Raw genomic sequence first — 16113 nt, 5'->3', positions numbered from 1 at the left:
CAAGTAATGGTAACCGTGATTTCTGGTTGTTTAATAATTATACTGATAATGCAAAAAGGAAAAGCACAAAAAAAAGATCAACTTGAGCAATTGTGCTAATGGATATAAGGGGTTTAAGAAGGAAACAAATTTAAATTAAGAACTTCAAAACTTCAAAGTAGTCACTACTCTTACAGTACAAAAACTATAACGATTTTACTCCTCACTGCTAAGGCTAAAGGATAAAAATTCTCAAATGCAACACATAACAGCTAAAAGTACATGAGAGTATATTTCAATATATCAGCCATTGAAGTTTCAATTCTCACATTAGTTTGCTGCAACATTACAGGTATTAATGCCATCCTTGCAATCACTGGTCAAATCATTGAAAGTTTCAAGCTGCTTTTTACCTCTCAAGAACACTTCTGTATCAAGTGACACTCTCATGTAACCATCGAATTCAACTCCAACCCCGTTATTGAGTTTTGTTGTCTCAGAGTACCACTCACTAGTTTCATCCCAAAGTTCTTTATACTCGTCAAGAAAATGAGTGGTATACTTGTCTTTCAGAGGGTCGAAGAAAGATTTATCAGGTTCATTTGTTGCTATGTAGAGGTTCCTTCCTTCCTCAATCTTGTCACCCAAGGTTGAAAGAAGTGCATCAGGAGAAGTATGTGCATCAAGATTAGGCCACAGCTCCTTGTTCCTTGCTTTTTCCCCTCTCACAACATGAACAGAATCGTAGTCCCAATTCATCTTTGAAGCAATTGCAGACACTATATCCATCAACCTCCTCGATTTCCATAACAAATGCCACGGCCTTTGAACTACGGATTCTGTCTCTCCTTCACACACTCTATACCAGTAGTTATCTGGCTCCACAGATCCAAACTTCCTCATGATCAAGGTATCCTTCACATCCCTAAGCTTCATAGGTGTAACCCTAAAATCTTCCACAAGATTAAGACTCATCCCATCTTTATTTTGCCACTTGTTCCAATCTTCCCAAAACTGCTTCTTGTCCAACACAGATGCCGCCTCCCTTAAATGCTCAAAATCAAAGTAGAACCTGAAATCTTTGCCCTCCTCATCCAGCCCTGATGATGTGTAAATGGAAGACAGACATATGCTCAAATCCATTATCAACGTTCGGTTCAGGTACTGAGCTTCCCCAAGAGCGCACAAGAAACTCCACAAGTAATGATTCATGCTCTTACACCTGTCTCCACCACCTTCATAAATCAAGTATTTACCATGACTAAATGAACTTTCAGATTCTACCACAGGGAGACTGTCATTAACAAACTCTCCAACCACTGGTAATGCGCTGGCCAGCTCCAGATTCGATGGCGTCTTCTCTAGCCCACCTTTCAGATGCTTCTTCCTCTTCCTGGCATTTACACCAGTATGGTACTCCCCAATGCTAACAATACTAAGTGTACAATTCTCAGACCTATCAATCACAAACCTCCTATAGTCCTTATAAAAAGCAGCAGCTTTCCCTTCCTTAGGCCTAAACCGCCAAGCCATATCGCAAGTGCTGTCATTGGAACCCGCAACTGGCTTCCCAAATCGGTAAAAATGGATATCCTGAAACTTGTCAATGGTCGCCCTCATCATCAAATGAAACACCTCAGGGTCCTTACAATCAATAGGGCCACTCACATCACACTGAGAAACTGAGGCAGCATCGCCGCCATCAGCAGTATCGGCACTAACCAAGTTATCAACATCGGTTGAGTTGATAATGGAGCCAAAAACTGTTTCAGGAGCGGCCATGAAATCCTCCCCTGTTCTAACAACAGAGTTATCAGACTTAAAAGTGGCATTGGATTTGGAAGTGAGGAATGTGGTGATCTTGGTGGAAGGGTGAAACAAGGGATCCTCAGGTTCATAATTGGCAGCCATAATCGTGAACACCAAAACACCAATAACAAAAAATGAGAAGCAAACGTTCCCAATCATGGCCATGGCATTCTGACCTAAATTCTCAGGCCGGAAAGTCCCGGTTCTAGAAAATGCAGACCGACCCAGCATTCTTATTGTGTATCAAATCACCCCCGAGATATGTATCCTACAAGAACATCAAAAAACAATGATACCCAGTAAACTAAAGGGGATTCTGACAGCGAAAAGGGTTTAAAGTTGTCATTTTTATTAGAGAGAAGAAATTATGAAATGAACAATCAATGTAATTTGAAGATCTGAAAATGAATGAAGCAGAAGAAACTAAATCTTATGAGAGTGAACATGTACAGATACAGATACCCATCTATCCAAATTGCAAGATCTGAATTCAGAATTCAGAATTCAATTGATAACTAACCTTTTATGTTGAAGAAAGATGGATCAAGCAAAAGGCATCACTGACACCCTCTCTCTCTCACTCACTCACCGAATCTTTCGCTGCTGTTCATATATGAAAGTTGTCAACACAAAATCGAATTATGATAATTCAAATATTAAAAGAAAAAAAGCATAAAATATTATGACGTGATAGATAGTATAAGATTATGAGTGGCACATAACATCAATTAATTAATGAAAAGATGAATAGTTAATTAATTCACAAATTAAAAGTTAATAATTTACTTTTCTAAATAAAGTAAATTTTAGAAAGATAATTAGTTGTTTGATATCTTCACAATTAATTATAATGGTTTTATGAATTATGATAATGTGTTTTTGATAACAGAAGAAGATGGTCACCGACAATGGCAAAAAGGTAATTGTGACACGCCACTCGACGCTGCCACGTAAATTCATACCTTTCGTTTTTGGACAGTAATTTCTGATATAGTTTCCGCTAATATAAAAGAAAAACCAAATCTTAAATATTAAAATTAGTAAGTAATATAATATTTAATTGTATTAACTTTACTTTATGCACAGATAATTTATTCAATTTATTTTAAAATAATATTATATGAAACTATTTTTCATTTTATGTTAAAAATAAAGAATTGAAAATAAAATTATAATCAGTAGTCTTATTAAATAAAGAAAAATTATTTAGTGAAGATTGACCTGGAATGAGGCCATCCATGGCAGAATTATTTAGTTTAAAATATATTCTTATTATTTAATATCCATTTTTTTTCTCCCAATTCTAGGCCGGCCATGTGGGACAATTGAGAATTGACTTTTAGTGTACCTAAATATGTGAACGACTTTTTTTATTATTTAACTTTTATATATTTCAAATTAAAAAAATTAACTCTACAAATAAAAATGATAAATATTTTATTACATGACTATATATAAAAATTACATAAATTAAAGTTGCACTTGGGTAGTTTTATTTTTAATTCTTTGATTTTAATTCAGATGAGATTTTTCTTGTAAAACTAGTGTTTTTGTTAATAATGTTTTCATATTTGTTGAATTTCTTGTAACATAGTTAATTTTTTTTAGTTCTGATTATTATGTGCAATGTTAAATTTAGATATTGTATAACATTTTAGGATTGATTTTGCATAGAGGATTAACCTGCACCAACCAGTAGCTTTTGGAAGAGTTCAAGAGTTTAACTTATTACTTAGGTTAATTGTAACTAGAGTTAGGATAGTTTAGACAGTTTTACCTGCTGTAGGAGTTGCTATGACCTGTAAAATACAGTTTTTCTAGTTTTCTGAGTCTGAGTTGCAAGCAAGCATGAATAAGGCCTTAACCAGACTTCATTCAAGACATCACACCATGACTCACAAATAATACAACTGTATTTCTGAAATAGTTAGACTCTTAGGATTTTGGGAATATCATTATGTTGTTATTCTTTTGAGTAATTCATTGTTCCAATATTCTGTTGACATTGTTTTAGACTTGCTTACATGTTCATAACATAATCTCATTCAATGCATAGCACTTATACCCATTTTCTGCATATACATAAAGGTGTCAAAACATGAACCATGAACTATAGACTAGTTCTGTCATATTTGGTTTCAACCTCGATTTTACTGTTTTTGAATGATTAGATGATTCTAAGTCCATCTCGTGCATGCATATATTCACTCAAACATGTTCCAACGAGCTGCATTGCACAAGTTATAGTTTTGTTCTCGTATGGATTTCATCAAACAGTTTGTGCATTTTCGGGTTTTCAGTTAGGACTTTCTTCAAACACTTTCGTTATACATAGTTTCACTTAGTTTTTCTTAATACTGACTTTCATAGTGTTGGTTCTCAAGTGGGTATTCACCAAAGTCCCACATCGAGTAATATGAAGAAGAGAGCAGCAGAAAAATACTATAAAAATAAAGAGTTGGTTTTAGAGTTGTTATCACAACTCAATAGGTCTCTTGGGTGTATAAGGGGCTTGGGTAGTTGTGTGTCATTTGAAAGTTTGCAATTTTTGCTAGAAAAATTGTACTATGAAGGGTTTGTAATTTTGGTCCACAAAAATTGCACACTTGGGTGATAATATACTTCTTATTGAGTGGTTGTGGATGTAGGCCTTGAGGTGCCGAACTACGTTAAATTTCCTGTGTGCTTTTATTTATAATTTTTCTGCTCTTATTTGTGGGTGTGCTTCCGCTTGAAGAGATTATTATTTTTAGTGCGTGATTTTCCAACACATAGCGTGTTCCAATATATCATTCATTGCATCCTAAACATTTATTAGTGATTTCCAACCATTCTAAAGTAGTTTCATACTAGATTTGCATTTCTCTTATTCAAGATACCATGCATTCTGTCACAGCACTTGTGTATACACTTTCTACACTAGTTTTAGTTCATGCATCATGTTCATTCCATTCTTTAGACTAGTGGTAGTTATATCCAATATTGGTTTATGTTTCTATATTGAAATATTTCCCATATTGTGAAACATTAACATGGTTAAACTCTAACAAGCTTGCTACTAAATTCGGAGTTACTTGGATTAATACTCAGGTTTTTCTTACACTACATTAAGGGGGTGATTGAGATTTTAGTACGATTCCTATGCGACTAAGGACTTTAACAATTTTTCTAGTGATTTTATGATCTCACATACAAATTGGGAATGATAGATACTCATTCGTAAGTTTGAGAGAAATGTTATTAGTAGGATATTAAATGCATTCGTTACTAATGTTGTGTTAATGTAGGTATTTATATCCATATAATTTCACATTATAATATTCTCCATATTGTGAAACATTAACAAGGTTAAACTCACAAATTAACTATTAAATTCGGAGTTACTTGGACTGATACTCAAGTTTTTCTTACATTATATTAAATGGGTGATTGAGATTTTGTTTTGAAGTTACTTGGACTTATACTTAGGTTTTTTTTACACTACATTAAGATGACGATTGAGATTGAGATTTTTGTTTTGATTCCTATGCGACTAAGGATTCTAAGTTTTCCTATATTTAGTGATTTCATTATCTCATATGAAAGTTAGAAATGATAGATACCCACTCGTCGACTTAAGAGAAAATGGTTTTAATTGGATATTAAATGTATTACTGGAAAAATATTAAATGTATTACTAGAAACTAATAGAAGTTGTTGAAGATTCTAGAGTTTTCTAGATGTGAACTTAAGAAGTATTTCAAATCAATCAATTTGAATAAAAATAATCTTTCTTTCATATTGATTCCTTTTAAATAATATACATAATCATAGTTGAATAGATAGTTATTTATCACATTATCATAATATCCAAAAAATAACATTTCACATCATTAACAAAGTCTAACTCTAGATAATATACATTTGAGAAATTCAAAACAGTAAGAGGTAAGAAAAGAAATTAATTGAAGGTGAAAGGAAATAGAAAAGAAATTAATTGAAGGTGAAAGGAAATAATATCCGGATTAAAAAAGTATTTAAACTTATAAATTTTATTTCTTACAACTAAAATTATTTTCATTCCTTTACTAACTTTTTAGTTTTAAAATAGCTTTATAACTTTTTCTACCGATCATGTCCTTAATATGAAAAAAGTGGTGGCCTAATTACAACCATGGTGCGTATCTCCTGTAAATTAGCAAACCTTTCTTAAATTCGTGATCTGAGAAAGAAATACATGCAAGGACAGAAACCTGGTGAAAGTATGCGGTGTAATTAATTATAAGTGCTGAGGTCAGTAACTCAATCTCATGTTAGTCTTGTAAACATCAATACACAGTCATGTAGGAGAGCAACATAGACTCACTTTCCATGGTGATCTAGTTAACACAACAACTAGCCCCCCAGAGAAAAAAAAATGAAAACACATATTTACAAGTTAAAACTCAATTGTGCAGTTGCTTGATGAGGAAAAAAAGGTACACATCAAGTGGAAGGAATAGAAGGAGTGCAAGATGCAGCCCTATGCTGGATGCATTTCATGCTGTGTTCCATACTCCTTTGAACCATATCTTGCAACAACTGTTTGGCAGTTTCAGCAGCTTTATCTGCGCCATCTACCCGTTCAGCAATGTCATAAACAATTTTCTCCAAAACTGATGAGGTTAGTCTTTTTTCTGGGGGAGAATCTCTGAGCAAATCCAGAAGCACACGAGCTCTATCTTGAGCTTCAGCCGTGCCCTCCACGGTCAGCCGTAGCAGACCCGGAATTGCACCTTCTTTAAGAATCAGTTCTCGGTATTTATCTCGGCAGCTTTGGCATAAAGATAGCAGAGCTCCTACAGCATGTTCTGTGCTGACAAGTGATCCATCTTCAACTGTCTCAACTAGGGTTAAGATTCCACCATCTGCAATTGAGATTGCAGTTCGCCCTTCTTCAGAGTTGGAAAGGATTTCAAGCAGTGCTGTGGCTTTTTCTGCAAACTTGGAATACTTCTTGCACTCTTTAAGAAGGTTGATCAGAGGGAAAACAGCACTAGGATCAAGAAGTTCGATGGAATTCTCATTGAAGGTAGAAAGATTATGGAGGGCTGTAACAGCATCAACTTTGCCTTGAACACTTCCAGATTTGAGAATCTGAACAAGAAAAGGTGCTGCTCCAGAAGCAGCAATAATGGGCTTGTTGGATGCAGCAGCTGAGAGTGTCAAGACTGCAGCTGTAGCTAATTCTCGTATACCGCTATTTTTCATCTTGAGGAGCTCCACCAGTGGAGGCATGGCACCATCTGTCACTATTTTGACCTTGTTTCTAACAAATATGAACTCCGAAATGTTATGCAAAGAACTAATATATAAGAGAAACCTAATTCACAAAAAGAACGAAGAAAAGGACTCAAAACATGAAATACATAGTAGTCATAACAACAAAAAGAAATGCAGAGGACTACATTGAAGATGATACAGAATGTTTCTACCATTATTTAAGATATACCACACCCAAAAATGTCCGAGTCACCATCAAATCAGGTAATGGTAGCCAAAGATATGAATAAGCACTCGCATTAATGATCACATATCACTGTGAGCATAAACAGTCACACAAAAGAAAACTAGCATCTACATTTTAACAAAACTACAAGAAAGTAGTTTTACACAAGAATTAACTGACCTAACATTTGGTATTGATCAATTTCTGTTTCATCCTATGGAACTGTTTCAAGGTGGAAGCCACCTGATAGGAAGATATACATTGGCAATGCTAATGCCACATAATCTAAAAAATGGTAGTACTAATTGAGAAGTATGGTTACGATGCCACATCAGAGAACATTGTGAAAACATGTATGTTTGGTATATGATTTAATGTTTGTTGCAGGTAATCAGTCTATACATCAAACTTTTGTCCCTAAGGTTAAAAAGCATCTCACAATCACAGCTGCTGCACAGTAAGGACATATTAACTTCTGGGAAGAAGGATGTGCTGCTGCAGCGATAAAAACTGTCTACTACATGGTTATCAGCATCACACAAAACGTTTTACTCAAATCATGATTTGATATGACGTGAAATTGTTTGAAATGGCTTCTTAATCTCAAGAATCACATTTCTGAATCGAATTGTGCATGTCCAGATCATATGTGAAAACAGGTTGGGCCACTGTGACCTGTTTTTAAGAATTGTTTTTTAGTTTTATTTTTCAAATTACTTTATAAGATTGGAGGGAAACTGAAGAATCTTTCCTTCCCACGATTCCAAAAGATGGTCCCCCTATGCCCCTTCCAGTTGGAAGTTTGGACATGTTCCCCCCATACCCATAGAGCTTTTTATGCTTTGTTTTTCCTCCCACAGTGATGCACAGGTAGTTGGTCCCCACTTGTCCCTTTCTGCCATTTGTTTAAAAGGTTCCTACTCATTGTCATTGCTGTGATGTTTTTTAGTAGGGCAAATGGGAAAAACAAATAAAAAGGACATTGAGGTGGTCATGTGGAACCACTCTAAAAGTGTTCTGTTCCTATGCAAAGACCTTCAGACAAATGCAAGTGTTAGTTGCATACTTGTTCGGGTGTTGTTACAAGGATGAAGTATTACCTTGCTGGAACAAATGAGAATGAGAATGTGAATGCTAGTACATTTGCTCCGGACGAAGTTACAGCTATCTTTCTGAAGTTGCTAAAAAATAAAAAAAGCTGAAGACAATAAGATGCAAATAGTCAACAATGCTAGGAAATATGTATTAAGTACCCAAGATGCTAATACATAAAAGGGAACAGTGGTGTCATCCGCTAGAAAGGGGAAAGAAGGATCATCTATGAAAAGGGTTGAAAGATAGAGTTGCTTATTCAAGGAATTTGCAAAAAGTGCATCAATGTTATTGCTTTTGATATCAGAGGACAAGGATAAACAAAGTGACTTTGATCTTGGGGATGATGAATGAAAAAATCATTAGATTAGCTTATGTACTGTAACAGGAAATATTAATCTGTCATCTATATTGATACTTTCATGAGGGTTTGAACCACTTAAAAGCTGTGCAGTTGGTCTTATTGTAATTTTGATTTATGATTTTAATCTTGTTTTCTTTTGAATCTTATATCTCTGTAATGTTTTAAATGTTTCTTCACATGAAAATATACTTTAAGTTGGTAGCAATTATTGATCAGTAATTCAGTATCTTACTATTCGTTATATAATCCAATTTAAGATTCAGAATTTAGGTACGAATTTAAATTTATAATCTAGTACATATCCTCATAAACAAGTTCAAGACATATTCTTTACCCATTGTTTGGGAAGTGGACCAAGTCAAGGCAATGAGCCAAACCCCACATCTGTGCCAATTCTTACCCACCTAATCAGATATAACCCACATATTCTTCCACCACAAAGACACAATTCATTGTCCTAATAGCATCAGCCTATTCCTTCTTTTCAAAATTTTCTTTGGGGAGGGGAGCTTTTTTTACACCTTTCATGAGAAAGTCATGCAAAACCCGATCGGGCATGACCAGCTGGTGTGTTGTACCAGAATCAGATAATTCATGTGGAGCAAATCACTCATTTGTGATTCCTCTGATTCAAGCACCAAAATATTTACAACATGATTTGCATCAAAAGCTCCTTGAATTGAATCTATGCACGATACTGATAACAATGCATTAAATTGACTGGGTATACCATAGATCCAATTTGACCACTCTGTACCTGATTCTAACAAATACTCCCCCATCAAAAAGAACATGTGTTAAAAAGCAGCTGGCGGACATTTAACAGAATTTCGTATTTCGTCACAACAATCAGTAGTAGGTGCAGTATGCACTCCAGGTAAAGATGCACTTAAAAGGTATATTAAATTAGGGGTTACCAAAAATATCTCTCATGAGTTCATTTTTAGCCTAGACACATTAAACTGTGAACCCACACACCTCACCCAAAGAAATGTCACTGCATATACCCCGCCACCATGCATCCTCAACGCATTCCATTATGATAACCACCCTAGATCATTTTTCACTGCTACAGGCTAGAACTGGTAGTGTATCTGTTTATTTTCTGTTTAAGCTTAGTACTAACTACATCGATAAAATCATGGAAATTCAGTTACAAATGTTATGTTATTTTTTGAGAACTGCCCACGATAAAACAGAAACTATATCTGGTAATGTCAAGAGTTAAATTGACCAAACATAAACATTAAAGAATAAAACTCTAAAAAGAAGATCGGACAAGAACAGAAAAACAAACATATCCTACAAAACAAGCCACCTAATCTTCAACAAAGGGTTTCCAGTTGCAATGTTGATTTCTATACAAGAAGATCAAACATATATCATGAATTTAAGACTATAAGTTAGTCCTCGTTCCAAATTGCTTAATTTTTATACCAAAACAGCTTTTTATCAGCTTAGGTTATTTCTGCAGCAGCTTGAACACCAAATAAGTTAATCCAAAAACAAACCCACACAAAACCTGTACCATTCATATAATTTAGAGAAGCTATTTCGAACAAAATGTATAGTTTTCTTTGAACAGTATCACGAAAAATAATGATTTATAAACTAGATACAGCAGTACGATTTATAAATTATAAGGAAAAAGTCTCTCTTTTTTTCTTTTTTTGGTTGGGATAAAATCAGCAAACCCATCCCTTTCCCACTACCTTGTGAAAATGGAAAGTAACAACCATCACAGTAACACTTCATATCCACATACCAACACAAAAATCAGATTCAAACGAACCAAACAAGATCACACAAAGACCCATTAACCAAATTCGCAGACCCATTAGAGAAATCACAAAAATATGCATTTTGGGAGAAAGGGTACCGTTCATTGCGAACAGCGAGGTTGAGGAGAGCGAGAAGAGAGGATTGGCGAGCTTCGATGTTGGAAGAAGACAGCATCACCACGAGGGGTTCAATCACACCCGCTGCGGCGAGCTTCGCACGTATCTTCGACGAGGACGATGATTTCCGAACCATCTTCCTTATCTCCCTCGCAGCCTCAATCTTGGCGCTGAGGTTCCCGTCCAACAACTTCTCCGACAGCTCGATTATCTGAGCGTGTTTTCCGAGGTTCCATGACGATGATGCTTCGGATTCTGCTTCAGTTTCCACTTCTATGTTCTCTCCCTCTCCCATTTCTCTCACTCACTCGCAGTGTGTAGGGGCAAAAGCCAACCCTTTCTTCTTCTTCCCAATTCCTAAGCCCTTTTTCAGAAAAACAGGGACTTTATTTGTAAATAAATAAATGGGGTTTTGTTTTGGGTAAAATAATAATACTACTACCTGATACTCTGGGAGTAAGTATAAATATATAGAAAAAATAAATATAGAGAATCGTAGACTTAATAATTAGCTTTATGAAGTTTTGTTGGCTACTGGGGCTTAGTTAAGGTTGTCGTTGTACATACATGTGTGTGTCGCATGTGTGTGGAGTCATCTAACCACCAGTTTTTTGCCACCAAATTTTGTCGTTGTATAAACTTTATTTTACACTTCTACAGTTACAGACAGACATGAATCCATGAAAAGAGAACTTATTAAAGTGACAGAATGTGAAAATTAGAAAGTGCTTATTTCGTATCAATTTTATCTGTTATATATATTTTTTTAAATTAGGATAAGAGAAACGAGAATATTATAATAGTTCACTGATTTCAAAGACTTTTCGGGTATGTTTGCATAATTTCGTATATTACTCAAAATCTTATATAATTTTCACTTTATGTATGATTTTGGACAGTCTAAATAGATTTTCAAATAAACACTTAATGGTTGGACAATAATTAACCTTAGGGGAGTTATTAAACATGGAAAATAAATGTTGAGAGAGTGATTGGGTTAAGTGGTCGATAATTGAGCATAATTGCTTGACAATGGTATATTTTCATGACATTAACCGACGAATGTGAATTTGTAGAATATCAATATACTACTATTGTTAATTAAACTAGTGACTAAAGTATTTTTTGTCGGTTAAGTATACAATGTGTAAGTTTCATCAATATAGTCTCTTAGAAACTTTTTTCAAACTAGATTTGTGACAGGAGGATTAGATTTGAAATTATACGATAAAAGCAAAAGGTAATTATGTTTTTGGTTTTTATTTTTGTTCGAAAATATTGATTTGTTCCCTCTATTTTTATAAGTCTCAATTATATTTCTAATTTCGATAAATGGTATTAAAGATGTGATTTTTGTTAACTTGGGTTAAAATGCATTTGGAGATGTTGAGGTAAATTTAAAATGCAATGAAACATTGTGTAATTTTAGGAAGATGTACATGTCATTTAGGTGTTTTGGTTGAATCCCTAAATTGTGAAATTATTTCTCTTCTTCTCCAACATTATGGTGAGCGTAGGTGAGTGATGAATCTAGGGCAGTCTTCTACATCTTCCACTTGCAATGTTTCAAGAATGCAGAACCCTAGTGTGTCATGTTGTGGTGGAGGTGGGTGTATAAGTATGGTTGTAGCACACTTGCTATTATGGGGAGAAATGTGTGTTGAGAACTGCGAAGAACAAAGGAAAAAGATTTTGGGGTTGCCCAAACTTCTTTAGTAATTTTTGTATGGTTTTTCGGTTTTTGTTAATGACAACATAGTTTTCATTGTTGGTGACGTGAATGGTGTTTTTCGAACATAGTGGAAGTGAACATTGTGGTGGATGCAATTACTTCAGCTGGTTTAATGATGTTGGGATTGAAGAAAGGGGTTGTGGCAGCACTGTTAAGATTGAAGAAAGGGGTTGTGGTAGCATTAAGAATGAAGAAAAGGGTGGTGGCAGTGTGAAGATTGAAGAAAGAGGTGGTGGCATTGTGAAAAATGAAGCAAGGGATGGTGGCATTGTAAATTCACAACAAATGGGAAGAAGTTGCTTGATGGTAGAAGAACTGGTTGCTGATAGGAACAAAATATTTGATTTGGAGAAATGTATTAAGTCTTTTGAAAAAAGGATTAAGGTGTTGACAAGAGTGGTTTGTGTTGTTTGCGTATTGAACATAGTCAATGTTGTTGATCAAAAATTAGAAGATGAGTTGTGAGAACTTGTATTGTAGTTGACAGGTGTGATTTGTGTTCTTTATGTAATGTTTGAAAATTAATGAAAAAGTTGTAGTACTTAATACTCTTGGTTTAAAAATGTTTGTAGCACTTGGTGGTTTAAGCATTGGTTTTCAAACATACATACTGATAAGCATAAATGAAAGTGGTCCACCAATTAAGAATTTAACATCAGAAAATAAAGTGATCCATAAAATGTAAAACACTTGCTTCATAATGATAACCATAAATGAGAGTGGTTCACCACTTAAACATTTAACATCCCAAATTTAAAGTGGTTCACCACTTAACAATTGTACATAATAAAATAAAGTGGTCCACCACTTAAGAATTATACATAACAAAATAAAGTGGTTCACCACTTGATATGCAGTCATTCAAAAAGCTATACAAACAAGTGGTATTAAGTTCTTAATAGTAAAACAAGTAATACAAGATAAGATTATATAGCAATGGTTGCATGTCATGGTTTCCATATGTGTTTCCTCCTTGCATTGAGCTTTGGCCTAATGATTGCTTTTCCACGTGATTGTTGGGTTGCTTGATGAGATTGTTGAGTAGAATGCATTAATGCTCTAGTGACTTACACAGGTGATTGCATAGAAGGTTGTGATGCTATGTCCTGTGGCTGGGCTACTTCATTAAAAGGTTGTGATGGTTGTGAAAGTTGTTGGGATGCTTCAGTAGAAGGTTGTTGGGATGCTTGAGTAAAAGGTTGTGATGGTTGGTGGAATGATTGAGTAGAAGGCTTTGTTGCTTGGTTTTGTTGCTTTGGAGTAGGTTGATGTGGTTGACCCGATCTGGTTGAGTTTAATTTTGCCTGATATGCTTGGGGGTAATTGCTTCTGTTTTGTCCAACTTGCCTACATATGTGACATCTTTTATGTAAACTCGTTTTTCTCATTTGTGTATCATCCTTTCTTAGCTCTCATTCTTGTAATCTTGTTTTCTTCTTTGGTCTACCTAACAATATTCTTTTTGTTGAGGGCAAGACATCACGATATGGTGTAATGTCTCACATCTTATACCCATTGATAGAGAATATGATGGACAATTACATCTTTTCATACATGGACTTTTTATTCCAATTGGAGATAAAGTCTTCTCCATTTATATTTAAAAACTTCATTACAACAAAGGAAGGACAACATGGAATCTTCGTGATGCTCCACTTCCTACACGTGCACGATGTTTGAACAATGTTGACCACAAAATTTTCCCTAATGTATGTGGCATGCCTGACTTGAAATATCTTATTTGCTAATCAACTGTATGGTTAAAACATGAACACAATGAATTATTAATATAACAAGTATTACAAGTATACAAACACAACTGTAATTACCTAGGAATCCAATATCTTGTAAAGTATGCTTCGTTTTGAAATCTTGTCAGAATTTGGGACAAATGGAACTCCCCCACACTTAAAACCTTGTTTGTCCTCAAGCAAAATGTATCTTGGCTTAGAAATACATCTACTCAACAAAGTTCAAACAACTACAAAGCAAGTTCACACAATCAATTCAGATAACATTCATGAATGATCTCCTTACAAAAAGAGAATATGTGTAATCTTTCAAATCCTTAGCTATGGTACTCACAATGCAAATATCACAAGAATGTATACATATGCTTTATAAGAGATTAACAACCATGGCAAAGATGTTTTCATTGGTCAACCAAAGGAACCAATCCTCACTAGAAAGAGTGTTTCACTCAAGCACACTAGTGTATAGGGATGTGCGTTATTCTCTCTTCTACCACTAATTGCACACAATTTAACTTTGCTTTTTCATTTCAAGAGTCAAGAGTTATCAAAACATGCAAACACCAACAAGGATTTTATTTGGTAAATTGTGAGAAGGCTAGGAAGGGGAATGGTGTTTCTAGGTAGCATGAATGAGTAAAGAGAGCAATCACATCAACTTGACAATTTTTTTCATTCTACTCTCTTATATTTGAAAACTAGAACACAACCAAACACCACATTCCAACCACATTATTCACTTTTTTTTCTTTTTTTTTCTTTTTCTCTTTGTCTCTTTTTCTTTTTCTTTTAAAGATGAAATATTACAAGACTGCACCACACCAACCACAACCATTTCTAATATGTTTCTCATGTTTCCCCTCTTTTAATGAATTCCCCCACACATTGAACCACATTAATGACCATGATATGTTTGCTCTCTCCACTTAAGGTAAGGCGGTCAAATGTTTTCAACAAAGCTCAAGGGTTCAAAGATGAAGGAAATGTGTTTTTAATGCTCAAAAGTTGCATAAAGGTTTTAGGCTAGAAAAACAAGTTGGCATTTTGGGTCAGAACATGATGCAAGGAAGGAATAGGAAAATGCCTTGTTATATGTAAACATGCAGATGAAAAACAACTAGCTATGAAACTCAAGCAAATTTAATTGTAAGCCAAAAGAGATAGCTATCAATGGATAAAACTCTGAGACTCAAAATCTCACTCGGTTCAGTCCTAAGGTTGTCATACAATTTGCCACAATTATTAACCGTAGTAAAAATAATGACCATATTATCATAATACAAACATGAGAACAACCACAATCACTAGATTTCACAAGGTCACAACACACACGCAATGTATTCCAAATTAAAGTTATGAGCAAACATACATGGTTCTTCTCAAAGTCATACAAAACTTACTCAAAGTCATGAAACCAATGCACGCATATTTGTCAGACTAACCAAGGCACATTTTTTATTATTGAAAGCATGAAATGAAAATAGAAAAGGAAAGAAAGCAAACTTTTTTTGGGTGGGTACGCCTACTACTCAAATCTTTATGCTTTTTGTGTCTTCATCCTCATCATCATCAATACCTAGCATTCACAAGAACACAAAAGATACTCGAACAAATAAGTTAACCCAATATTTTTATAACCTAAGATTTAAGAATTGAAAATAAAAAAACATTAAAACAAAGGAAGATAATTGAAAGGAGAAAACATAAAAATAACAAGAAAAATGTAGAACATAAGCACAAGCACACCAACCAAACAAGAATACCACTATGCAGAATGATGAAAAGAGATTTCCCAAGCAACCTCACTCAGATTTCGCTTATTGCAAGATTACTTAGTACTATCCTAAGGTGATGAATACTACTTTCCCAGTTCTCTAAGGTAAAAACACTCAAATTCCACTTGTTGTGCCTATCTAAGCCTAAAATACCTTATCCCATGGCATAAGCATAGGTCAAAACTTGCATAAAAAACCATAATAGTGGGGTCAAACACTCAATCTCCACCCTGGTGACTTGTAATA

The 16113-nt window shown here is 34.7% G+C and overlaps 2 protein-coding genes across 4 annotated transcripts; both read right to left on the bottom strand.

Annotated features, from left to right (window-relative positions):
* Positions 1 to 105: 105 nt before the first annotated feature.
* LOC114194408 (calcium ion-binding protein) lies at positions 106 to 2487 on the bottom strand. The gene is made up of 2 exons (XM_028084598.2): positions 2309 to 2487; positions 106 to 2056 (listed from the first exon to the last, which is right to left on the bottom strand). Exon 2 carries the CDS (start codon positions 2017 to 2019, stop codon positions 310 to 312), a length of 1710 nt encoding a protein of 569 aa, XP_027940399.1. The 5' UTR covers positions 2020 to 2056; positions 2309 to 2487; the 3' UTR covers positions 106 to 309.
* Positions 2488 to 6021: 3534 nt separating this feature from the next.
* Positions 6022 to 11047, bottom strand: LOC114194469 (ARM repeat superfamily protein). Of its 3 annotated transcripts, XM_028084719.2 has the most exons (3): positions 10591 to 11047; positions 8356 to 8436; positions 6022 to 7075 (listed from the first exon to the last, which is right to left on the bottom strand). In XM_028084719.2, exons 1-3 carry the CDS (start codon positions 10902 to 10904, stop codon positions 6253 to 6255), a joined length of 1218 nt encoding a protein of 405 aa, XP_027940520.1. In that variant the 5' UTR covers positions 10905 to 11047; the 3' UTR covers positions 6022 to 6252. The 3 variants fall into 3 exon arrangements, with proteins under 3 accessions (XP_027940520.1, XP_085521952.1, XP_027940521.1); XM_085665826.1 differs by lacking the exon at positions 8356 to 8436 and having other exon boundaries at positions 6022 to 7129; XM_028084720.2 differs by lacking the exon at positions 8356 to 8436 and having other exon boundaries at positions 10591 to 11042.
* Between the last annotated feature and the right edge of the window lie 5066 nt (positions 11048 to 16113).

Source organism: Vigna unguiculata, chromosome 8 (genome assembly GCF_037176805.1).
Source record: "Vigna unguiculata cultivar grain cowpea cultivar isolate G323 ecotype 2 chromosome 8, ASM3717680v1, whole genome shotgun sequence".
Classification (NCBI taxonomy): Eukaryota; Viridiplantae; Streptophyta; class Magnoliopsida; order Fabales; family Fabaceae; genus Vigna; species Vigna unguiculata.
Note: the sequence above shows the minus strand (reverse complement) of the source record. Positions and strands in the feature narration are given on the sequence as shown.

Excerpts from the sequence above, each read along its gene's own strand:
- LOC114194408 (XM_028084598.2), bottom strand. The coding sequence starts at position 2,019 with ATGCTGGGTCGGTCTGCATTTTCTAGAACCGGGACTTTCCGGCCTGAG.
- LOC114194469 (XM_028084719.2), bottom strand. The coding sequence starts at position 10,904 with ATGGGAGAGGGAGAGAACATAGAAGTGGAAACTGAAGCAGAATCCGAA. Across the intron at positions 8,437-10,590 it reads CTCGCTGTTCGCAATGAACG|CAACTTCAGAAAGATAGCTG; the intron begins GTACCCTTTCTC and ends TTTATTTTTTAG. Across the intron at positions 7,076-8,355 it reads TTCTCATTTGTTCCAGCAAG|AAACAAGGTCAAAATAGTGA; the intron begins GTAATACTTCAT and ends CATATTTGTTAG.